Source organism: Pelobates fuscus, chromosome 1 (genome assembly GCF_036172605.1).
Source record: "Pelobates fuscus isolate aPelFus1 chromosome 1, aPelFus1.pri, whole genome shotgun sequence".
Taxonomy (NCBI): Eukaryota; Metazoa; Chordata; class Amphibia; order Anura; family Pelobatidae; genus Pelobates; species Pelobates fuscus.
In genome coordinates this window covers 273,035,288-273,061,575 of record NC_086317.1, presented here as the reverse complement: position 1 = coordinate 273,061,575, position 26,288 = coordinate 273,035,288, and the positions used below count along the sequence as shown (strand labels likewise).

Sequence of the window (26,288 nt, the reverse complement as noted above, 5' to 3'; positions counted from 1 at the left end):
GATACATAGGGACACTGATGCCAGGCTGGCCTTCCAATTCTTTGGACAGACATGCCCCCTTTCTGGGCATGTTTGCCCCTTTTGGCAGTTCTGGTCACGTGATTCGCATCAGTGGTGCACCCTTTTACCCCGCCCATGGACACTGCTGTTATGGGGTATGGATTTACTTGAAAGATGAAAGCATTAATTAGATAAAGAGATTAGCATAGAGTATGTGTTTTCTTATAGCTGCATCCTTTGAGTTTCCCTCCAACACCAAATCCATCAGATACATGACTCTTGGGAGGCATGACTGTTTTAGTGTTTTTGGTCGATAAGTTTCTGTAATTAGGCCCCATCATAATTGTCAGCACCAGGCCCACTGGGCTCTTAATCTGGCCCTGGCTGTACATATATGGAATGAGTATTTTAAGTTTAACTAGTGTGTTTTACTGAACATTATAAAATCTGTCCTTGTAATTGCAATCATGTTTTCCTAATATAATTATTGCAACATTCTCCTGTTGTTGTTTTTTTGCTGAACAGATTAATTCCCCTGGTGACCCAACTTGGTTGGTGAAATGAAACTTGCCTTAATGGCTTTATTTAAACTTTTTTGATTGTGGTCTGTTATTAATATTCTGTTTAGTGGAACTTGTATTATGCAGAGTTCACTAATTTAAATGTACTTATAATTTTATATGCATTTTGATCTTATGCATTTGCTATTTCACTTTCTTAACTAGGGTATACATTAAAGGGACACTCCAGGAACCTAAACAACGTCATCTAAATTAAGTTGTTATGGTGACAAGAGGCACCTGGAGGCACTCTTACCTCAAGGGTTAAACAGTTCTTGAATGGTTTAACTCCTAAGTTGCCTCCAGCAACGATGTTCGGGCGGAATCTGACATTCTGATTTTCAGATTAACCCCTTAATGACCAAACTTCTGGAATAAAAGGGAATTATGACGTGTCACACATGTCATGTGTCCTTAAGGGGTTAAGGAAGCTCGGAGTGCCGCCATGCAGTGGTGCCACTGATTGGCTGGGAGCAGTCAGTGAATGCTCTCAGCCAATCAGTGACTCCCCATTCACAAAACTGGCTTGGAAAAGGTACCTTTCTTTTCAAGCCAGTTCAGTAAATGGAGAGTCACTGATTGGATGAGAGTGTCAGATGACTTCTCTCAGCCACTCAGCAGTGCTCCTCCCCGGGGCACTCTGTGCTTCCAGAAAGTGAAAATTCAGAAGCCGTATGCCACCTGGGGGATCTAAGGATTAGTGCTGGAGTCAACTTTGGGGTTAAATTGTTCAAAGAAAGAGTGCCTCTAGGGGCAATAACTTAATTTAGACAAAGTTTTTTTGGTGCCTGGAGTGTCCCTTTAATACTTTAGATTATACTTCTTATGCATAACAATTTTCCCCACAAGTATAGTAATTCTTAATATGCAGCAATTTTCTCGACACTGCCCTGAAGTGACATTCTTATCTAATTAGTGAGGAACCACTTTTGAATAGTATGCATGTTTAACCAATCACATGACATGTAGAGGTACCATGCAACCATCACCATTATCTATTATATATTTAATTAAATTACAGTTTAATGCTCTTATCAAAAGCTCTATACTATTAAACAGAAAGAACACTGGCATAAAAAGCTTAATTTTTAATTATGCACCCAGCTATTATATGTTAGAATACATATTTTTATCCTTTACATGGGAAAATGTGCTGCAGCTTATTAATGTTTTTTCTTGTAAGAAATTGCAATTTTGGTTTCCTGCTGTTTTCCTTTTAGTAAGACAAAAATAGATATTTTGTTTGTAATTTGCAAGGTCACAAAATATCTTGAATAATAAGAATACATAATGAACTTTAGAGAGTTTTAGTTAAGTAACAAAAGTGAACACATACATTCCAGCTCTGATATTTTTAAAGAGCGAGAGTCACAGCAACTACAAAGAAAAATATATACGCTTTGTAGGTTTGTACTGTTGACATTCATTGTGTATCATAGACCTGCTATGGAGAACTGATTGAGAAGTACAATTTGAACATTTTTATAAATGTTGAACAGTTAGTTTGCTTTTTCAATTTTATGATTTATTTCTTTATTTATTTTTAAATGTAGATATTCATTTTGAATATTTGCTGTTTATTAGCAATATTTATAATATATTTATAATAATATAATATAATACATATAACAAAATGCTCTTGCTAATTGTAAGTGTTAATTCCAAGATACAATGTGTTCCCCATTAATTATTATTTGGGACTTGAAAACTAAAAACAGAGGTTAACATTTAACAATTAATTGTATTGCAGTGTTTGTTTGCATTGTGTTTAAAACACATGCTGGAAGAGAAATACTAATCAAAGAATCCCTCCAGGGATCTTCTTTCTGCTACTAAGACTTGGCTTCTGGTTGAAAAGAGATAATGATTTTGATAGCATGGGAGAATACAGGCATAATACTTTAGAAAAGTGTCATAAACAAACAGATACTGGTCGTAACTCCTGCAAAACTAATTGGCAGTACTCTCTCCATACAATTGGATTTCTGTATTGTATGAAATATGATAAAATATGCTTATTACTAATTATTAATATTTAATATGAAAGGTGTATATATATATATACTTAAAAATCCAAATGAAATAGGCTGCTCTCCGGGCTTAAAAGTTCCAATCTTTATTTAAAGTTGATTAAAATTGCGACCAACGTTTCGGTTCCCTGCTCAGGACCTTCTTCAGGGTCAAATTTCAACAGGACAATATATATATATATATATACTTACATATGTGACAGACAGCTTAAATCTGGACCTGAATGCTTGTCCAGCGGTTGTCCAGTAACTAGATTTAAACATTTAGTGTATATGGCATATGTGGCAGGTGAAAAAATTGCATTGGGATACTACAATGACATTTTTAGGTGGAAGGCAGTTGAAAGAGGGACAGCTTAATGCTCAGTCAGTCTATTGTAACCAATACAAATTTGGTAAAGTGGTCCTAGTAGTCCTGTTGTTTTATTTAAAAAATACAATAGCCTACATATTTATCCTATGATAGAGAATATCTGTATTATTCAGAAAGTAAGACTGTTTATTCACAAGTATAGTCCTGTCAAGCTTGCCTTCAAAATATGAAAATTGTCTAATGGTCTAATTAATTAATGGTCAAGATATTAATTACTCCATTATTTACAAGACCATATTAGTAATGATATTCAGAAGAGCTGTAGATACAAAAATTGCTAGGTGGATTCCCCACTATGTAAATCCTAGCTTATCATATAATAAAGTCTTCTTATACTGAAAGGAAGGAAAAGAATGTACCTCACCCACCAGCATTAAAATCCTCACAGCCCACTAAACCACCTTTCCATTACAGCTAGCTAGCTCAAGAGACAGGAGAGAGGAAAAAAATGTTTGTGAGTTTAATGTGAAATAAAATCAAATAACTAAATGCCAAGTGCATGTATCGGTGCTAACCACACACCTTCATAATGGAACCGTGAGCAATAGAAAATAGGGCTTCCCCCACACCCATTAAAAAAGAATGTCAGCATCTGATCGAACTCTACTTTAGACAGGGCGGAAAGAATTTTGAAGGAGTAGGGAGCAATCCATAGTCTGTCTTCCCACCACTTTATTGACATTGACTGGGATGTGGACAGTAATAAGCAGCAAGTGTCAGATCTTTTTCTGTTTATGGACATGGCAGAAACACCGAGCAACAGAAATGCCAGTCTGGGACAGGTTTTCCCCTAGCTAACCATAAATTCCTCCTGCTGCCCCTCTCCCTTTTTTCAAAAGTATTTCATTGTAGTGGTTTTGCCATGCCTCGTACCTTCACAGAAGCAGCTAGTAGCAGCTAATAAGACACTGTATTTTTGTCACACTGAAGGACGATCACTGATCCTACAGACTGGTTGGTTTGGAAAACTTTGTTATTTTTAGGGAAGAAGGGATGTATGGGTAATTAACTGCCCACTGACATTTACCTTTCATTTTTGGATAATTCCCTTATTTTGAAGTTGAAATGACCCCTGCTCCCCTTTTATCATCAAGATAGCACAAGGACACATTTTACAATCAGCTATTATATAAGTTCTTTCATGTAACTCCTATTTTACAACCTTATTCAAATATATAATATCATTTTGGTAACTTAAAATTGGCATTGCAAAAATTCCTGAAATTGTGTAACCATTTAGTCGGGCAATATTGCAGCCATTTTTAACAGCACAGTCATTACCATAATTTTTGCTGCTTAGTTGGCTGAATCACCTTTCCAATTTTTTTTTATCTGTACTGAAATTAAGCCGAGTAAAACAGTGTGTGAATCAAATTCTACCATCCCCCAAAAAACAAAAAAAATTCTACTAAACCTCTACTAAAATTATACTAAAACCTCTTATGGATACCAGTATTCACTCGTGACTTTTCTTTGCAGATGTTCTTTTCTATGGAAAATAATAATAAAAAAAAATAACAATACAAGTAATCTATTCAGTGTAACTAACAGTAATATTATTTACACATTGTAACAAACATGCGGGTGTCTAGAATGTCCTTTTAAGAGTTTGTTTTGTAAAAATGTCTATATTAATTGGTTAACAATTTCTCTTTCTCTTTGAAACACAACAACAATAATTACCACATGTGTAACACATTTTAAAAATACTAAATAGAAATGTTGCGAGAAAATCATTAACAATTTAGTGTTTCAGTTAAAAATTACTTCAAAGGGTTATTACTATTTCTTCTTTCCTCGTCAGTTTTACCAACTAAGACCTTGCTCATGTGTAATGACTTCCAACTGACTGGTCTAAACTGTAAATGACTTTTCCTTTAAATAATGGATAAGCTATATTGAATTATAGCTAATTACCTGACCTCTGACAGTTATGGTAAAGGAAACAAGTACATTTTAACTCAGTGACATTTGGCAATCCATCTTTTACTGTTTAATGTCTATGAGTGACAGATATCTGAATGTTACGTAGTTAGATGCTGACAAACGTCATTTGGCAACATCAGATATCAGCAGAGAAGGTCAAATAGTTTATCTGTGTCACCGTTAATAAAATCTGTGCTGGGCTCTGAATATTCTTCTGTTTGTGTGCATAATGGTGATTGCTTCTGCAACTGACATGGTACCAGAAGCCATTGTTGATATGAATTATTAGTAGCTACTAAATCATGGATATATACTTAAAGGACCACTCTAGGCACCCAGACCACTTCAGCTTAATGAGGTGGTCTGGGTGCCAGGTCCTTCTAGGGTTAACCCATTTTTTCATAAACATAGCAGTTTCAGAGAAACTGCTATGTTTGTGAATGGGTTAAGCCTTCCCCCTATGTCCTCTAGTGGCTGTCTCATTGACAGCCGCTAGAGGCGCTTGCGTGCTTCTCACTGTGATTTTCACAGTGAGAGCACGCCAGCGTCCATAGGAAAGCATTGAGAATGCTTTCCTATGTGACCGGCTGAATGCGCGCGCAGCTCTTGCCGCGCGTGCGCATTCAGCCGACGGGGAGGAGAAGAGGTGGATCGGAGGAGGAGAGCAGGAGGAGATCTCTCCGCCCAGCGCTGGAAAAAGGTAAGTTTTTACCCCTTTCCCCTTTCCAGAGCCGGGCGGGAGTGGGTTCCTGAGGGTGGGGGCACCCTCAGGGCACTCTAGTGCCAGGAAAACGAGTATGCTTTCCTGGCACTAGAGTGGTCCTTTAAAGAACATAAAGTACAGTAAGCATATATAATATACATGTCTTGAATATTGTTTTCTATAAACGATAATAATTAAACCGTATGTCTACTCGAAAAGTAAATACAGAGTTTTTAATGTCTTTGATTGAATATTTAGATTTACACAAACATTTCTACTCAACACCACTAAACAATGATATCCATTACCTAATGGATTAATTTTTGAATCTTTTGCCATATATGTTAATAATTTGATGACATAACCAATAGTGATGCTATATCAATATACAGTATAATTTTGTTTAGCTGAAACAAAAAAAGAAACAAAAACATGAAGCTGAATTAAATTAATTAAGCTTTGTTTTATAATATACGTATTAGTATTTTATTCTATTAGGAATTGGTTTAATTAATATAAAACTGAACTAAAGCAAATAATTTGTACAATGTCACTGTAGAAATCATAGATAACAATTAAAAGAAAATGAAATAAAAGTTGTGGTTAATTTGCAGTGCTACGTTATTGTAGAAGAATGTTTTAGGAGCTTGCTTAAATTGGATGGGAATGTGCACACATAATCAGCATTCCTCTCAGTCAGGATTTATTCAGTAAACCTGGCATTTCAAAGGAATATCATTGACTTTTATCTCATAAATAAGATAAAAAATCAACATATGCAATGATTGAAAGGAATATGGATAAATATCCTTCAAAAAGTAAACATTTAATATAAATTACAAAGTTTTTGGAGTAACATTAGATGTAGCTGAATGTGTTTTTTTCAAACCTGTGACACACACATGAATTCAGATTATCTGTTGCTCTATTTTTTTTAGATTAGTGCTATTCTGACCCCGAGAACAGACTTGTGGTGAACTTGCCCAATGTTAGTTAAATTGTGAGAATGAAACATGTCCAAGCTGATATATTGCTAAGTTTGTTTGACTACAAATCATGTGGCTTTTTGCCATCATGTGCAATCATGTGCTTTTTGCTATTCCATCTTGTAAAGTGACTTCCTGACCCTTGCTCCAAAATAATATAACAAACTTGCTCTCATGGTTCCTAGGGAGCTGATAGTCAACTTACATACATACATTACCTAAAAGATAAATAAACCACAATAGGCATAACAAACAATGAAGTATACAATGATATTTACCACAAATTCCACAAGCCTAATCTGACAGAAACATGAGCCCCTAATACCCCAAACATTTCGGCACAAGCTTGAGAAAGGCAGCCAGGAGGTGCCAAAATGTCAGGGGGATAAGGGGCTTGTGTTTCTGCCAGATTAGGCTTGTGGAATGTGTGGTAAATATCAAATATCATTATACTTCATTGTCTTATTTGTTGTCATTTTACGTTGTGTTTTATGTTTGTTATGCCTATTGTGGTTTAATAAAAACATTTATGTATATATCTCTTTGGAGTTTGTCTAGTGTGCAATCTCTTGTTGTATTATTTATTTAATACATACATTTATTAATACAGTGTGTTACACACATACCATATTTAATATTACCTCACAGAACGTATCCATATATTTTAGCAGAGGATAACAAATTAAAAGTGGATTAAATAAGGTTTATAGTGAGATGGATGAGGAAGACTATAGCTCATCTTGCTAAAGTACCAAGTGTTGTTATGAGTGCCTGTTAGTGATGTACCGAACTGTCCGCCGGCGAACAGTTCCCAGCGAAATTAGCGTGTTCGTGTTCGCCGCGGCGGGCGGACACATGCGCAGTTCGATCCGCCCCCTATTCGTCATCATTGGGCAAACTTTGACCCTGTGCCTCTCGGTCAGCAGACACATTACAGCCAATCAGCAGCACTCCCTCCCTTCCACACCCTCCAACCTCCCTCCCAGCATCCATTTTCGATTCATTCGGAAGCTGCATGCTTAGTGAGAGGAGGGAAAGTTTAGCTGCTGCTGATTACATAGGGAAATTGATAGCTAGGCTAGGGTATTCAGTGTCCACTACAATCCTGAAGGACTCATCTGATCTCTGCTGTAAGGACAGCACCCCAAAAAGCCCTTTTTAGGGCTATAACATCAGGCTGCATTTTTTTTTCCTGTGTAATGTAATTGCAGGTGCCTGCCTGCCAGCTTCTGTGTGAGGTTCACATTGGATACTGTGCCTATTTGCCCAGTGCCACCACTCATATCTGTTTTAACAATAGGTTAAGCTTTACATTTAAAATAAATATTTTTTTTCACTGTAATAGAAGAGCAGTTGCCTGCCTGCCAGCTTCTGTGTGAGGTTCACATTGGATACTGTGCCTATTTGCCCAGTGCCACCACTCATATCTGTTTTAACAATAGGTTAAGCTTTACATTTAAAATAAATATATTTTTTTCACTGTAATAGAAGAGCAGTTAGTTGTCTGCAAGCGTCTGTGTTTCAGGCCTACTTCAGCGTGTGCTCTGCAGACCTGTGCCAGCGTGCTTTGACAGTTGCCAATCATATCTGGTGTCTCTAAAGCGTGCTTTTACAACCAAAATTTTGTTTCCACTGTAATAGAAGAGCAGTTGCCTGCCTGCCAGCTTCTGTGTGAGGTTCACATTGGATACTGTGCCTATTTGCCCAGTGCCACCACTCATATCTGTTTTAACAATTGATTAAGCTTTCGATTTAAAAGAGATAATTTTTTTCACTGTAATAGAAGAGCAGTTAGTTGTCTGCAAGCGTCTGTGTTTCAGGCCTACTTCAGCGTGTGCTCTGCAGACCTGTGCCAGCGTGCTTTGACAGTTGCCAATCATATCTGGTGTCTCTATAGCGTGCTTTTACAACCAAAATTTTGTTTCCACTGTAATAGAAGAGCAGTTGCCTGCCTGCCAGCTTCTGTGTGAGGTTCACATTGGATACTGTGCCTATTTGCCCAGTGCCACCACTCATATCTGTTTTAACAATAGGTTAAGCTTTACATTTAAAATAAATATTTTTTTTTCACTGTAATAGAAGAGCAGTTGCCTGCCTGCCAGCTTCTGTGTGAGGTTCATATTGGATACTGTGCCTATTTGCCCAGTGCCACCACTCATATCTGTTTTAACAATAGGTTAAGCTTTACATTTAAAATAAATATATTTTTTTCACTGTAATAGAAGAGCAGTTAGTTGTCTGCAAGCGTCTGTGTTTCAGGCCTACTTCAGCGTGTGCTCTGCAGACCTGTGCCAGCGTGCTTTGACAGTTGCCAATCATATCTGGTGTCTCTTTAGCGTGCATTTACAACCAAAATTTTGTTTCCACTTTAATAGAAGAGCAGTTGCCTGCCTGCCAGCTTCTGTGTGAGGTTCACATTGGATACTGTGCCTATTTGCCCAGTGCCACCACTCATATCTGTTTTAACAATAGGTTAAGCTTTACATTTAAAATAAATATATTTTTTTCACTGTAATAGAAGAGCAGCTAGTTGTCTGCAAGCGTCTGTGTTTCAGGCCTACTTCAGCGTGTGCTCTGCAGACCTGTGCCAGCGTGCTTTGACAGTTGCCAATCATATCTGGTGTCTCTATAGCGTGCTTTTACAACCAAAATTTTGTTTCCACTGTAATAGAAGAGCAGTTGCCTGCCTGCCAGCTTCTGTGTGAGGTTCACATTGGATACTGTGCCTATTTGCCCAGTGCCACCACTCATATCTGTTTTAACAATTGGTTAAGCTTTCGATTTAAAAGAAATATTTTTTTTTCACTGTAATAGAAGAGCAGTTAGTTGTCTGCAAGCGTCTGTGTTTCAGGCCTACTTCAGCGTGTGCTCTGCAGACCTGTGCCAGCGTGCTTTGACAGTTGCCAATCATATCTGGTGTCTCTTTAGCGTGCTTTTACAACCAAAATTTTGTTTCCACTTTAATAGAAGAGCAGTTGCCTGCCTGCCAGCTTCTGTGTGAGGTTCACATTGGATACTGTGCCTATTTGCCCAGTGCCACCACTCATATCTGTTTTAACAATTGGTTAAGCTTTAGATTTAAAATAAATTATATTTTTTCACTGTAATAGAAGAGCAGTTAGTTGTCTGCAAGCGTCTGTGTTTCAGGCCTACTTCAGCGTGTGCTCTGCAGACCTGTGCCAGCGTGCTTTGACAGTTGCCAATCATATCTGGTGTCTCTTTAGCGTGCTTTTACAACCAAAATTTTGTTTCCACTGTAATAGAAGAGCAGTTGCCTGCCTGCCAGCTTCTGTGTGAGGTTCACATTGGATACTGTGCCTATTTGCCCAGTGCCACCACTCATATCTGTTTTAACAATTGGTTAAGCTTTAGATTTAAAATAAATTAAAAAAATTCACTGTAATAGAAGAGCAGTTAGTTGTCTGCAAGCGTCTGTGTTTCAGGCCTACTTCAGCGTGTGCTCTGCAGACCTGTGCCAGCGTGCTTTGACAGTTGCCAATCATATCTGGTGTCTCTTTAGCGTGCTTTTACAACCAAAATTTTGTTTCCACTTTAATAGAAGAGCAGTTGCCTGCCTGCCAGCTTCTGTGTGAGGTTCACATTGGATACTGTGCCTATTTGCCCAGTGCCACCACTCATATCTGTTTTAACAATTGGTTAAGCTTTCGATTTAAAATAAATATTTTTTTTTCACTGTAATAGAAGAGCAGTTAGTTGTCTGCAAGCGTCTGTGTTTCAGGCCTACTTCAGCGTGTGCTCTGCAGACCTGTGCCAGCGTGCTTTGACAGTTGCCAATCATATCTGGTGTCTCTTTAGCGTGCATTTACAACCAAAATTTTGTTTCCACTTTAATAGAAGAGCAGTTGCCTGCCTGCCAGCTTCTGTGTGAGGTTCACATTGGATACTGTGCCTATTTGCCCAGTGCCACCACTCATATCTGTTTTAACAATTGGTTAAGCTTTAGATTTAAAAGAAATAATATTTTTTCACTGTAATAGAAGAGCAGTTAGTTGTCTGCAAGCGTCTGTGTTTCAGGCCTACTTCAGCGTGTGCTCTGCAGACCTGTGCCAGCGTGCTTTGACAGTTGCCAATCATATCTGGTGTCTCTTTAGCGTGCTTTTACAACCAAAATTTTGTTTCCACTGTAATAGAAGAGCAGTTGCCTGCCTGCCAGCTTCTGTGTGAGGTTCACATTGGATACTGTGCCTATTTGCCCAGTGCCACCACTCATATCTGTTTTAACAATTGGTTAAGCTTTCGATTTAAAAGAAATATTTTTTTTTCACTGTAATAGAAGAGCAGTTAGTTGTCTGCAAGCGTCTGTGTTTCAGGCCTACTTCAGCGTGTGCTCTGCAGACCTGTGCCAGCGTGCTTTGACAGTTGCCAATCATATCTGGTGTCTCTATAGCGTGCTTTTACAACCAAAATTTTGTTTCCACTGTAATAGAAGAGCAGTTGCCTGCCTGCCAGCTTCTGTGTGAGGTTCACATTGGATACTGTGCCTATTTGCCCAGTGCCACCACTCATATCTGTTTTAACAATAGGTTAAGCTTTACATTTAAAATAAATATTTTTTTTTCACTGTAATAGAAGAGCAGTTAGTTGTCTGCAAGCGTCTGTGTTTCAGGCCTACTTCAGCGTGTGCTCTGCAGACCTGTGCCAGCGTGCTTTGACAGTTGCCAATCATATCTGGTGTCTCTATAGCGTGCTTTTACAACCAAAATTTTGTTTCCACTGTAATAGAAGAGCAGTTGCCTGCCTGCCAGCTTCTGTGTGAGGTTCACATTGGATACTGTGCCTATTTGCCCAGTGCCACCACTCATATCTGTTTTAACAATAGGTTAAGCTTTACATTTAAAATAAATATTTTTTTTTCACTGTAATAGAAGAGCAGTTAGTTGTCTGCAAGCGTCTGTGTTTCAGGCCTACTTCAGCGTGTGCTCTGCAGACCTGTGCCAGCGTGCTTTGACAGTTGCCAATCATATCTGGTGTCTCTATAGCGTGCTTTTACAACCAAAATTTTGTTTCCACTGTAATAGAAGAGCAGTTGCCTGCCTGCCAGCTTCTGTGTGAGGTTCACATTGGATACTGTGCCTATTTGCCCAGTGCCACCACTCATATCTGTTTTAACAATTGGTTAAGCTTTCGATTTAAAAGAAATAATTTTTTTTACTGTAATAGAAGAGCAGTTAGTTGTCTGCAAGCGTCTGTGTTTCAGGCCTACTTCAGCGTGTGCTCTGCAGACCTGTGCCAGCGTGCTTTGACAGTTGCCAATCATATCTGGTGTCTCTATAGCGTGCTTTTACAACCAAAATTTTGTTTCCACTGTAATAGAAGAGCAGTTGCCTGCCTGCCAGCTTCTGTGTGAGGTTCACATTGGATACTGTGCCTATTTGCCCAGTGCCACCACTCATATCTGTTTTAACAATTGGTTAAGCTTTCGATTTAAAATAAATATTTTTTTTTCACTGTAATAGAAGAGCAGTTAGTTGTCTGCAAGCGTCTGTGTTTCAGGCCTACTTCAGCGTGTGCTCTGCAGACCTGTGCCAGCGTGCTTTGACAGTTGCCAATCATATCTGGTGTCTCTTTAGCGTGCATTTACAACCAAAATTTTGTTTCCACTTTAATAGAAGAGCAGTTGCCTGCCTGCCAGCTTCTGTGTGAGGTTCACATTGGATACTGTGCCTATTTGCCCAGTGCCACCACTCATATCTGTTTTAACAATTGGTTAAGCTTTAGATTTAAAAGAAATAATATTTTTTCACTGTAATAGAAGAGCAGTTAGTTGTCTGCAAGCGTCTGTGTTTCAGGCCTACTTCAGCGTGTGCTCTGCAGACCTGTGCCAGCATGCTTTGACAGTTGCCAATCATATCTGGTGTCTCTTTAGCGTGCTTTTACAACCAAAATTTTGTTTCCACTGTAATAGAAGAGCAGTTGCCTGCCTGCCAGCTTCTGTGTTAGGTTCACATTGGATACTGTGCCTATTTGCCCAGTGCCACCACTCATATCTGTTTTAACAATTGGTTAAGCTTTAGATTTAAAATAAATAAAAAAATTTCACTGTAATAGAAGAGCAGTTAGTTGTCTGCAAGCGTCTGTGTTTCAGGCCTACTTCAGCGTGTGCTCTGCAGACCTGTGCCAGCGTGCTTTGACAGTTGCCAATCATATCTGGTGTCTCTTTAGCGTGCTTTTACAACCAAAATTTTGTTTCCACTGTAATAGAAGAGCAGTTGCCTGCCTGCCAGCTTCTGTGTGAGGTTCACATTGGATACTGTGCCTATTTGCCCAGTGCCACCACTCATATCTGTTTTAACAATTGGTTAAGCTTTCGATTTAAAAGAAATATTTTTTTTTCACTGTAATAGAAGAGCAGTTAGTTGTCTGCAAGCGTCTGTGTTTCAGGCCTACTTCAGCGTGTGCTCTGCAGACCTGTGCCAGCGTGCTTTGACAGTTGCCAATCATATCTGGTGTCTCTATAGCGTGCTTTTACAACCAAAATTTTGTTTCCACTGTAATAGAAGAGCAGTTGCCTGCCTGCCAGCTTCTGTGTGAGGTTCACATTGGATACTGTGCCTATTTGCCCAGTGCCACCACTCATATCTGTTTTAACAATTGGTTAAGCTTTAGATTTAAAAGAAATAATTTTTTTTCACTGTAATAGAAGATCAGTTAGTTGTCTGCAAGCATCTTGGTGTCAGGCCTACTTCAGCGTGTGCTCTGCAGACCTGTGCCAGCGTGCTTTGACAGTTGCCACTCATATCTTGTGTTTCTATAGCGTGCTTTTACAACCAAAATTTGTTTTTCACTGTTATAGATTGAATAGCAGTTACTTGTCTTCAAGCGGGTGTCTCAGGCCTACAGTGTGTGCTCTGCAGCACTGTTCCAGTGCACATTGCCAATCATATCTGGTGTCTCTATAGCGTGCTTTTAAAAACAAAATGTGTTTATAGATTATAGATTGAATAGCAGTTACTTGTCTTCAAGCAGGTGTCTCAGGCCTACAGTGTGTGCTCTGCAGAACTGTTCCAGTGCACTTTGCCAATCATATCTGGTCTCACAGTAGCTTGCACGCATAGTACCACAAATCCCCCAAAAAATGACAGGCAGAGGCAGGCCACCCCGCAGGGGCCGTCGTGGTCGTGGTGCTGTGATTCCCTTTTGCCCTAGAATAATGCCCAGTTTTCAGAAGCCACGTACCCTGAACTTGAAAAGTTCTGAGGACTTAGTTGACTGGCTAACACAGGACACCCAATCTTGTACAGCCTCCACTCGGAACCTTGACGCACCATCCTCCTCCAGCTTAGCTTCAGGCACCTCTCAAGATAGCACTCACCCGCCTGCCGCCACCACCAAAACTAGCACCACAGCCGCTTTACTTGGTATGTCAGAGGAGTTATTCACACACCCGTTTGAAGAAATGAGTGATGCGCAACCATTATTGCTAGAGGATGTAGATAACAGGGATATGTCTCAGGCAGGCAGCATTAAACACATGGAGGTACGGTGTGATGATGATGATGTTGTACCCGCTGCTGCTTCCTTTTCTGAGTTGTCAGATACAAGCGAAGCGGTTGATGATGACGATGCGTCCATGGATGTCACGTGGGTGCACGCTAGAAGAGAAGAAGAACAGGGCGAAAGTTCAGATGGGGAGACAGAGAGGAGGAGGAGACCAGTTGGAAGCAGGGGGGGTCGTCGCAAGGAGCTAGTGGCACAGTCAGACAGCATGCATCGGCACCCGGGGTCAGCCCGACAGCACGCCAATCAACGCATGCTTTGTCCACCACCAGAATGCCGTCATTGCAGAGCTCAGCAGTGTGGCATTTTTTTTGTGTGTCTGCCTCTGACAACAGCGATGCCATTTGCAACCTGTGCCAAAGGAAACTGAGTCGTGGGAGGTCCAACACCCACCTAGGTACAACTGCTTTGCGTAGGCACATGATCTCACATCACAAACGCCTATGGGATCAACACATGAGTACAAGCAGCACGCCTACTCTAAGCCGCCATCCTCCTCCTGGTCCAGCATCTTCAGCCACGTCAACCACTGCTGTCCTTCTTGCCCCCTCTCAACCATCCGCCACTCCGTCTCCCGCCTTGAGCAGTTCCCGCTCATCTGCCCACAGTCATGTGTTTCTGTCAAGGACATGTTTGAGCGTAAGAAGCCAATGTCACCAAGTCACCCCCTTGCCCAGCGTCTGACAGCTGGCTTGTCCGAACTATTAGCCCGCCAGCTTTTACCATACAATCTGGTTGAGTCTGAGGCGTTCAAAAAATTTGTAGCTATTGGGACACCGCAGTGGAAGGTACCCGGCTGGAATTTATTTTCACAAAAAGCAATCCCCAACTTGTACTCGATTGTGCAAAAGGAAGTCATGGCATGTCTGGCACACAGTGTTGGGGCAAGGGTCCATCTGACCACTGATACCTGGTCTGCAAAGCATGGTCAGGGCAGGTATATCACCTACACTGCGCATTGGGTAAACCTGCTGACGGCTGACAAGCAAGGAATGCGAGGCATTGCAGAGGAGTTGGTGACACCGCCACGAATTGCAGGCAGTCCTGCTGCCACCTCCTCTACTCCTCCTACTCCATCCTCTTCCACAACATACTCGGCTGAGTCCTCTTGTGCCGCTGCTTCTTGCTCCACATCAACGGCACTCCCCCAGCTCCCCAGGTACTATTCCACATCCCGGATACGGCAGTGTCACGCCGTCTTGGGTTTGACTTGCTTGAAAGCAGAGAGTCACACCGGACAAGCACTCCTGTCCGCCCTGAACGCACAGGTGGAAAAGTGGCTGACTCCGCAGCAACTGGATATCGGCAAAGTGGTGTGTGACAACGGAAAAAATTTGATAGCGGCATTGAAGTTGGGCAAGTTGACACATGTGCCGTGCATGGCACATGTGTGTAATCTGATCATACAACGCTTTGTGCATAAGTACACAGGCTTACAGGACGTCCTGAAGCAGGCCAGGAAGGTGTGTGGCCATTTCAGGCGTTCCTACACGGCCATGGCTCACTTTGCCGATATCCAGAGGCGAAACAACATGCCAGTGAGGCGCTTGATTTGCGACAGCCCTACACGTTGGAATTCAACACTCCTAATGTTCGACCACCTGCTCCAACAAGAAAAAGCTGTTAATGATAATGAATATTTGTATGACCGGGGTGCTAGGACAGCCTCTGGGGAGCTGGGAATTTTTTTGCCACGTTACTGGACGCTCATGCGCAATGCCTGTAGGCTCATGCGTCCTTTTGAGGAGGTGACAAACCTAGTCAGTCAGGGTGAAGATTTCTTGCACATGGGTGTGACAGGGTGAAGATTTCTTGCACAGGGCGCCCAAAGGCCTAAGGCTGGCCCTGCGCATGGGTCAGTGGCTCTGCACCAGACTTCCCTCCAATTGATCAAAGTTAAAGGATTTAAAGTGGACTGATTACAATTACAGGGCCTCTAAAGAGTCCTGTATTGTTATTTGTCGTCACTACCTTCCCGCGTCGGGAGTGGGTCATTTGCGCCCCTGCTGCCTTCCTTGCATGGGGTAGCTGTTTGTCAGGGATTTGTCAATCCATATCTGACCCTATGTAGGGGGAACAGTCTCTATTCTGCTCTGTGTCAGTGTGTATCAGGGATCATTAGGATAGGTGTCAATCCATATCTGCCAAGTGACCCTATGTAGGAACAGTCTCTATTCTGCTCTGTGTCAGTGTGTATCAGGGATCATTAGGATAGGTGTCAATCCATATCTGCCAAGTGACCCTATGTAGGAGGAACAGTCCCTATTCTGCTCTGTGTCACTGTGTATCAGGGATCATTAGGATAGGTGTCAATCCATATCTGCCAAGTGACCCTATGTAGGAGGAACAGTCCCTATTCTGCTCTGTGTCACTGTGTATCAGGGATCATTAGGATAGGTGTCAATCCATATCTGCCAAGTGACCCTATGTAGGGGGAACAGTCTCTATTCTGCTCTGTGTCAGTGTGTATCAGGGATCATTAGGATAGGTGTCAATCCATATCTGCCAAGTGACCCTATGTAGGAGGAACAGTCCCTATTCTGCTCTGTGTCACTGTGTATCAGGGATCATTAGGATAGGTGTCAATCCATATCTGCCAAGTGACCCTATGTAGGAGGAACAGTCCCTATGGAAGTCAATGGCGGTTCGCGCGATTCGCCGGTTCGCGAACATTTGCGGAAGTTCGCGTTCGCCATTCGCGAACCGAAAATTCCGGGTTCGCGACAACACTAGTGCCTGTAGTAAATTGATTCAGTCAATCCATTCTCTTCCTGCATTCCAATTCCCCCTACCCAATTAAGTCCTTCATGTACCTAATACCAAGAAAAATCCAACAACTTTTCTATGATATATACAGTGAGTGCTTACACTTTTTGCATGCCACCAACAGATGCTTCTGCTGTTAGTTTGTGTAACATATATTTTAAGATAGTGGTACATCATTTAAATTAAAAATGTGGATTAGACTCTTATATTGCCCTCCACATGTTCAGCTTATTACCATATCAGTCGGTCTCTGTCTTGAAGATGAATCTATATAAAGCAATAGTTTCACAAAAAGAATGCATTTAATATAATAGGGATGATGTCATTTACAAGTTGCAGAAAATTATAACATTTATATTTGTCACTAATGAGTAATATAGTAACTGTCTATTCTTCCACTGTACAATGTGATTACATACTCATTTTGCAGCTTTTTTTTTTTATTGGTGTCAGGCTCCATGATAAACCACACTCATTAAATATAACTCTTGCTGACGCTCTTCTTTTATGCATTATAATAATTTACTTCATCAAGTCATTAGAGCTATCCTCTTTAAAAATCTACTCATGGCCATCGGAGAAACTAAATAACCTCCATTTGTTTAAATATGCATAGGGATTTGGGAAGAGCGCAGGTAACTTTTTTATTTGGTTTTTACTGTATATATTAGGGCTGATATGTACCATGGTCGTTGCTGCCGCCCAGGAGTAATGGGAGTTTGAGCGCAGGACTTGTTTTTTTTGTATTTGTAATCACTGGCTTGTTCCTAAATTCATTTAAATAAAGCTGGAGAAAATGTTTTTCCGGTTCCCAACATCAAGCGTGAATTCAGATAAAGATTTACATGTCTGGTACATGTAGGTACAAAACCCCCAAATAGGGCAGGTAAAGTATGTAAAATTAAATGTTGTAACTGGACATTGGAGGCTTAAAACCATCTAAAACCACATATTCATATTTCAAAACTACATATGTTTAAATTAATGTATGTACATATTTCTGCTCTGCCTGTAATGTATTGTGTATGAATCTGTGAGTACAGTGAGTGTATGAGCTGTGTAAATGTACTCAGGTGAAAAGGTAATGTTAGAAGTGTAAGGGTAAATCAGGGTTTAAGGTTAGAGACAGCTGGGCATCTCCTGGACCCTCAGTCAGGGCCGGATTAACATAGGGGCTGATGGAGCTGCAGCTCCAGGCCCAGGCCCATGGAATAGGCCCATTGAAAAAAAAAATGTAATTTTTTTTTTTTTTTTTTTTACATTTTTTTTTTTTTTTTACACACACACACTACTCTTAGGTTTGCCACCTGACTGGTATTTTACTGGCACAGCCGGTATTTGAGACTGCCTGGCCGTGCCGGTATTGCAGTAATACTAGCAATACAAATGCAGGTATTTTTCTCAGAATAAGTGGAGATTACTCTGCAATACCAGCACCGGCCAGTAGGAGTCACTGTGTGTGGAGAGAGGCAGGGATAGGAAGTTACAGCATATCCCCATAGACATATAATACCTAGACGCTGCATTGACCTCGGGGGGGGGGGGGGGGGGCATGAAATGCCGGCGCCATTTTGGGCCGGTCATCCGGTGTGGTATTATATGTCTATATATTAGGACTTCTGTCCCTAATTTCTTTTAATTTACTTTGCCTTAGTGACAAATCTCACTTTAGTAAATAGTGATGTGATTGTTTGAGTTCTCCTATTCTCTTTATGCTATCTCCATGCGGACCCCAAAGTGCAAAAGACAGAGCTCACAATAATAAAGAGTTGTAAATATCTACATTTTATTTTGCACAGTTCCAAAATTCATATTAGTTAAAAATAGGTGAAAAGTAAATACATTACAAATCAGGCAAAAATCCAGTCCCACTTTAAAACATGTATATTAAGATGATAGATTGTGGGGTTAGTTCACTAAACTTTTAATTTTAGCAAACCTAAATCCAAATGCAACGCATAGTTTCAATCTGGAAATTCAAATAATTTCAATGTATTGAGTAAACTTAGTCGATAACGTAAATAACCACATAGGTCTTAAAGCAGCAAATGTCAGTTAATTTTATTTAATATCCCAGGATTAAACATCATGCTACTGGATCTATACACCCTCCAGGTGGATTTTAAGACTAACCAGGTTTACTTTGAGGACCTTGCTCTGCAGATCATAGACATATATATTCTATATATGTCTATGCTGCAGATCACACTGTGACCGATCCAAGATGGCCGCCCCGCGAAGTAGCGGTCAATGCAGCGTCTAGGTATTATATGTCTATGCATATCCCTGCCTCTCTCTACTACTAACTGATCCGTGGGGAGCAGCAACACAGCACAGAGTCCAGACAGCAGCTCTACAGCTCAGGTAAGTGAGGGATGGGGGGAAAGGCAGCAGGGACACTGAGACACTAGGGGACACTGAGACACTAGGACACATGGGGACACAGACACTAGGACACATGGGGACACAGACACTAGGACACATGGGGACACAGACACTGGGAGACCTGGTAACACTGAGACACTTGGGGACACTGTGACACATGGGGATGCTGAGACATGGGGACGCTGTTTCTCCCAGTGTCCCCCATCCAGTGTCGCTAGTGTCTCAGTGTCCCCAAGTCTCCCAGTGTCTGTGTCCCATGTCTCTGTGTGCCTAGTGTCACCATGTCTATGTCCACAACTGTCCTCATGTCTCCCAGTGTCCCCAAGTGTCTGTCTCCCAGCCAGTGTCCCCCTAGTCTCCCAGTGTCCCATAGTCTCCCAGTGTCTGTGTTCCCATGTCTCTGTGTCCCTAGTGTCTTAGTGTCCCCAAATGTTTCAATGTCTCCATGTCTCCCAGTGTCTGTGTCCCCAGTGTCTGTGTCCCCATTTCTCCCAGTTTCCCTAAATGTCTGTGTCCCCATGTCTCTCAGTGTCCCCGGGTCTCTCAGTGTCCCCAGGTCTCTCAGTGTCCTAGTGACATGGGGACACACTGAGACACTGGGAGAAATGGGGACACTGAGACACTGGGAGACTAGGGTACTGGGCGACATGGGGACACTGACACTGTGATACATAGGGACACTGAGACACTAGGTGACTTGCGAGACTGAGACACTGGGAGCAATCCATCTATACAGCAGAATCAAACTGTGAGTAGTTTGTTGGTGATTTTACAGAATTTTCTCTGATGTCACTCCTTGTGATTATACAAAGGATTAAGGCTGGTATTTTGTTCCAAGAAAGGTGGCAACCTACTCTTCACATACTCTTGCTTAAAGTAGCACTATAGGGTCAGGAACACAATCATGTATTTCTGACCCTATTATGTTAAAACCACCACCCTGCCCCCTTCTTGCCTCCCTAAGTATAGTAAAATATAACTTGTATTCAAGTCTGCAGCTGCTGGCTCTGCCTCTAAACTGACTGTCTGCTGACATCATCAGAAGTGGTGGTCTGAGCAAATTACAATACTTCCCCATAGGATTGTCTGAGACTGTCAACTAGGCAGAGCAGGGGCAGAGCCAGCACAAGTCATAGCCCTGGCCAATCAGCATCTCCACATAAAGATAAATTGAATCAATGCGTCTCTGAGGAAAGTTCAGTGTCTGCATGCCGAGGGTGGAGACACTGAATGGCAGTGCTGCACACTAGGCAGTACTTCCCCAGGAAGCACCTCTAGCAGCCATCTAAGGAGTGGCCAGTGGAGTTATTTTCTCTGAAAAGACAGTGTTTACTGCAAAAGGCCTAAATGGAATGATTCTACTAACCAGAACAAATACAATAAGCTATAGTTGTTCTGGTGACTATAGTGTCCCTTTAAGTTTGGAAGCTTAAGAGGGATGTATGGGAACAAAACTTGTGTGGACTGGCTGACAATAAAATTAGTTTAGGTAATGCAGACGTTTGTCTCTCTAACACTGTGGCATGTCCCCATTCATCTACACTCACTACATACACCTTTTATCGGTCTCAGATTATATACCAGGAACTTCTGCCTGCTAGTAAGAAGGTAAGGAGACAAGTGGACCAGCGAGTGCTAGGGGACAGTCCTTAGAAAGCATGGAGTGAGCGCATCATTAGACGCATTTATGTCAAGCTCAGGGTGCTGCCTGCATAGTATGCCCTTAGTTGGACAGCCTGCATGATTGGCGGGCAGCCTGACATGCATTCATGCCAGGCTGTCCTTCAAATTCTTTGGACAGACATGCTCCCCTTTTGGCAGGTCTGGTCACGTGATTCGCACCAGTGGCCACCCTTTTACCCCGCCCATTGACTGCCTGCTTCACTGGACACTGCTGTTAAGGGTAATGGATTTAATTGAAAGATGAAAGATATAAATTAGAGAGAGATTAGCATGGAGTATGTGTTTTCTTATAGCTGCATCCTATGAGTTTCCCTCCAGCACCATCTCCATCAGATACATGACGCTTGGGAGGTATGATTGTTTTAATGTTTTTGGTCGATAAGATTCCGTAATTAGGCCCATCGTAATTGTCAGCACCAGGCCCAGTGTGCTCTTAATCCGGCCCTGCCCTCAGTGGAAATGTAGTGGCCAAAAAAACGGGGCCTCTCGTGGACCCCAATTCACATGCACCCCATAACAATAACCCTTTATTCCAGTCCACTCAATGGGCCCTTACCAGCTTTTCATGGGGACCAGGGGATGCCATGCTCCTTCACCTGATTACTTTTTAATATATAGTTATCAGAGAGAGACTTTGTGAGCTGATTGCCTCTCTTTATAGTATGTATGAGGGTTTGATGTGATTATCTTGCCTTGTGCGTGTTTCTAAAAGTCAAGACAGGTGTTAAGTTTTCAGGATTAGTGACGACCAGTAAAAAGTGTTAAAAGAATAAAACAGTTATTATCTTAAAATTAGTGTAACTAACTGAAGCAGTAGCTGGTAATTCCCGGTCACTATTTCTAATACTTTTCACTTGGGAAACATTTGCTACTCACAAATAATAGTGACAAGCATTGGAAACAAGCCCATGATTTGCAAAGAGTTCCTTGCGGCTCTTTACTTTTCTATATATTGTATTATTCCTCTGTCAGTTTACTGTTTTTCTTAGAGGGTTGCTTGAAAATTTTTTTAATGTTGTGTACATAAACAAGATTTCTGAGTATTTTAGAGTTTACAGCAATACACGTTGCTCACAGAATGTGTTTTATTTCTATATATCTTGTTCCAGGTATGGCTATGTGGTGGGAGCATGGAAGTCCTCCCGTGTTCAAGAGTTGCTCATATAGAACGCAAAAGAAAACCTTACAACAACAACATTGATTTCTACACTAAGAGAAATGCTTTACGGGTAGCTGAGGTTTGGATGGACGATTACAAATCTCATGTTTATATTGCATGGAATTTACCATTAGAGGTACGTATACCACAAAACCATGTAATTCAAATCAAAACCAAAATTTATCTATGTTCCTTATTTAATAAGAAAATAAGATCATTATGTAGTGGCACCTAAGCTATGTGATTATTTGGTATAACTCTTTATGTAGATATGAGAGAAAACTAGGCAACGCAAAGCATTTGCATTACCAATTAAGCCTAACATATGGATTTTGGAGATTTTTTCAAGCCACTTCATTTATTATTTTTTTTTATATTTTCCTTTAAGGATTTCAGAATATTTAATACAGACAATTTTAAGTGGACCTTTAAAATTTAAATTTTCTATTTTTTAAAATATATTTATTTTGATTAGTTATAGTCTATAGTCAAGAGATGTATTAATTTGCACAATACATAAAAAAACACAAAAAACAAACAAAAAAACATATCTACAGTGCACATATATATTCATATAGCATCTATCCTAGACAGTATTACACAAGGACATAGACTAGACAATTTGGGTGCAGGCGACCATTGGACCAACAGAAATTAGAGGGCATATTTTTAAGAGCTTACTTCGTTTAAGCTTGGTACACCATTTCTCGTTAAATGTAAAGAGATAGTTTATTAAGCAGGAAAGCAATTTATTTAAGCCCTTATCCTGAGAAGTCTTATTCTAGAAATACAAATTACACGTTAAAGTGACAAAGCTTTTCAATTAAGGTCCCAATTCAAGGGCGCCACCTTTTCAAAAACTGAACTTTCATCTGACTGAAAAAAGATGCCCCTTTACATATTTTATTGATATCTAAGTTGGGAAACAACCTGTGACCAATTAGGGGTGTTTGTTGTAACCAATGTCTTGCTAGAACTACTTTTGTGGCCATTAGAAGTTTAATTATTAAATATCTTTTTAATAATGAAAATATCGATATTTTAAGGTGAAACAGGGCTATAATAAAAGTGAGCTCCAAATCATCCAAAACCAAACTGGAAATTTATTTTGAGACCATAATACATACAGGTTTAATCACTACACAGTCCCACCAAATATGTTTGGAACTACCCACTTCACGATGACATTGCCAGAACAACTTTGAATTATTAGAATTAAATTGTAATTAAAATATTTGAAACCAGGTGCCATTAATGTAGTATCTCATAATGGAGTTCAACGATATTTAGACATTGAATTGATTTTTTTCAACTCTCGTATGGATGTAAACCACATTTCAAGCTGTGTATTATATCCAATTTCTTGGTCCCAGTTTTTCCAGGCTCTGGTTTAAGTTCGACCTTGTCAAGGTTCATAATTTCATAACAATATGCTATTGATCGAAATTTTATTTAATTTTTGAATAAAGCATTTACTTTTCCATTTAGTACACTTTTCTCATCTATTATCAGATGGGAAGCCAAATATTTTTTTACTCTTAGGTAATTAAATATCTAATTTAAAGGAAGTATAATATCCTGCTGTAATTGTGGAACAGATTTTATAGTATTTCCCTCTAGGATACCTATGTTTTTAAGTGGGACCAGTCTTAAACAGAACTCTAACATTTTGTTCAATCATTAGAGTATAATTCTTTTAAATGTGGGGATTACATTATAAGGAAGTTAATACCAGCCTTATTACTTAACCATATGACAGCGGCATAGTCACATTTATTACATATAGCTGTTTCAATTTTAAACCAAGGATCCTCTCTAGAACTCGGGTCTTGCCATATCCGCAAGTGATACATTCTGCTGGCCTCATAGTATTTAAGAATATTAGGAACCCCAAGACCTCCCTTATTTGCTCTCCTTATTATGTGGGATGCTGCAATTCTTGGTCTCTTTTGTCCCCAGATATAATTCATAAAAAGACTATGTATTTGTTTAAGTTTCCATCATGGTATCCTTAAATGCACCATTTTGAAAAAGTATGACCACCTTGGTAGGATATAAAATTTAATTATGTTAATTCTACCTAGCCAAGAAATACCTATATGCTTCCAGGTGTTTAATAATTTATAACTTGCCTCTTTATATGAGATATCGAAGTTTTTATCTACTATATCATTCAGTTTTGAAGAGAAATGGATTCCTAAATAAGTAAATCCTTGTGGGGTCCATACAAAGGGGTATTTAGCTGCAAGATATGAGATCATACTATATTCTAGATTAATTGGCATAATTTGAGATTAATTTATAATTCATATATAATTAGAAAATAGAATGTAATTTTTAATCTCAAGAATTAATGCCTCCAGGGAAATCTCTGGATCTGTCACGGTTCGAATTATGTCGTTCGCATACATACTAATTTTTAATTCAAGATGCTCTGTTTTGAAACCTTTAATTTGAGAGTTGGATTTAATTATTTTGGCAATCAGGTCAAGGGTCAGTATATAGAAAAGAGGGGCAAGGAAACAACCCTGCCTAGTTCCGTTTGTCATCATAAACCAATTTGCGGAGATTCCAGGACCCATCGCCCTAGCAGAGGGTTCAGTATAGATTGCTATTATAAAAGTTTTTATCTGACCCCTAAATCCAAATTTATCTAAGGTCTGGCTCATGAATCCCCAGCTGACCCTGTCAAATGCCTTCTCAGCATCAAGTGACAGGGCCCGCTGGGGAGTCTGATCCCTAGTAGCTCAATCTATTATATCTATCAACCTACGGGTGTTATTAATTGATGTCTGCCCCCCAAAAAATCCTATTTGATCATGATGTATAATGAGAAAAATGACTGGGACATAGCAATACCAGGGTACTCTTTATATAGAAAAAAAAGGGAAGGCAGGAAAGGGGGAGGGGTGGCCCTGTATGTGAAGGATAGCATAAAATCTAGCCTAATAAAAGTTAGTGAGGTGAACATAGAGTCCGTTTGGGTTACGTTAGAATTTTGTAATCACACAGTAATTTGTGTAGGTGTGATTTATAGGCCCCCAGGACAAATTGAAGAGTTAGATAATCTACTAGTTGAGGAAATAGCTAAAATGACAATGAAGGGGGAAGTTATCATCATGGGTGACTTTAATCTTCCTGATGTGAATTGGAAAACAAAAATAGCTGCTTGTGCCAGGAGCACACATATTCTAAACTCCCTACTGGGATTGTCTCTAAAACAAGTCATTGAGGAGCCAACTCATAAAGAGGCCATACTCGATTTAGTGTTAACAAATGGAGATTTGGTATCCGATATTACTGTAGGTGAAAGTTTAGGATCCAGTGATCACCAGTCAGTGTGGTTTAATATAAGAACAGTGACTGAGTCACACCACACAAAAACAAAAGTTTTAGACTTTAGAAAAACAGACTTTTCTCGCATAACGATGGATTATTGGGCAAATATACTTTAAAAAGAGTAAAATAAAATGTTATATTAACACAATGTATGTACAGTTTATGTATATTGAAGCTTCAATCGTGTCATTTTTACTTTAAGGTGTAGTATTCGTTGAGATATATTTCATAATTTTTACATATTTTTACAGTAAGTTTGATGGTAATGGAATCTCTTTATGGGCAAACAATTTTAAAAGTCTCTTTAAGTCTTAAAATGTTTTAAGGTCTTTAAATCTTAACCACTTAACACTGTTAGGGTGTGCTCTGCTGTCCTGCAAAAGGAGGGCTTTAATGCAGTTAGGGCAGCATAGCACATCCTAATGATCGGCATTCCTCCGGCTCGGATGCTTACCCTCCATGGTGATTCCGATTGGGGGGGGGGAACTGCTTGACAAATCAGGTAGTGCCTATGTAGCAAACCCAGCCAATCCTCATCAAGTGATTGCAATGACACTGGGACCACATGACTTGGATTGGTAGATTACATCACTTCCTGTAGGGGGACTGCTTAGATTGTCAGGCAGATCACCCAACTTATATTTAATAAAATAATATCATTAATGTCATTGTGCAAAAATAAAACAAATTATACACATAGAATTAAATGTTTTATATAAAGTATCTCACAAAAAAGAGTATACCCCTCACATTTTTGAAAATATTTTAATATATCTTTTCATGTGACAACAGTGAAGAAATGACACTCTACTATAATGTAAAGTAGTAAGTGTACAGCCTGTATAAATTTGCTGTCCCCT

The 26,288-nt window shown here is 40.0% G+C and overlaps 1 protein-coding gene across 1 annotated transcript in view; it reads left to right on the top strand.

The window, feature by feature from the left end:
• The window catches only part of GALNT17 (polypeptide N-acetylgalactosaminyltransferase 17), a 690,917-nt gene that overhangs the window by 645,615 nt on the left and 19,014 nt on the right, over positions 1-26,288 (top strand). The window contains exon 7 of the mRNA XM_063457373.1: positions 22,040-22,225. Coding sequence (XP_063313443.1) covers positions 22,040-22,225 — 186 coding nt within the window. The remainder of the gene's footprint in view (positions 1-22,039; positions 22,226-26,288) is intronic.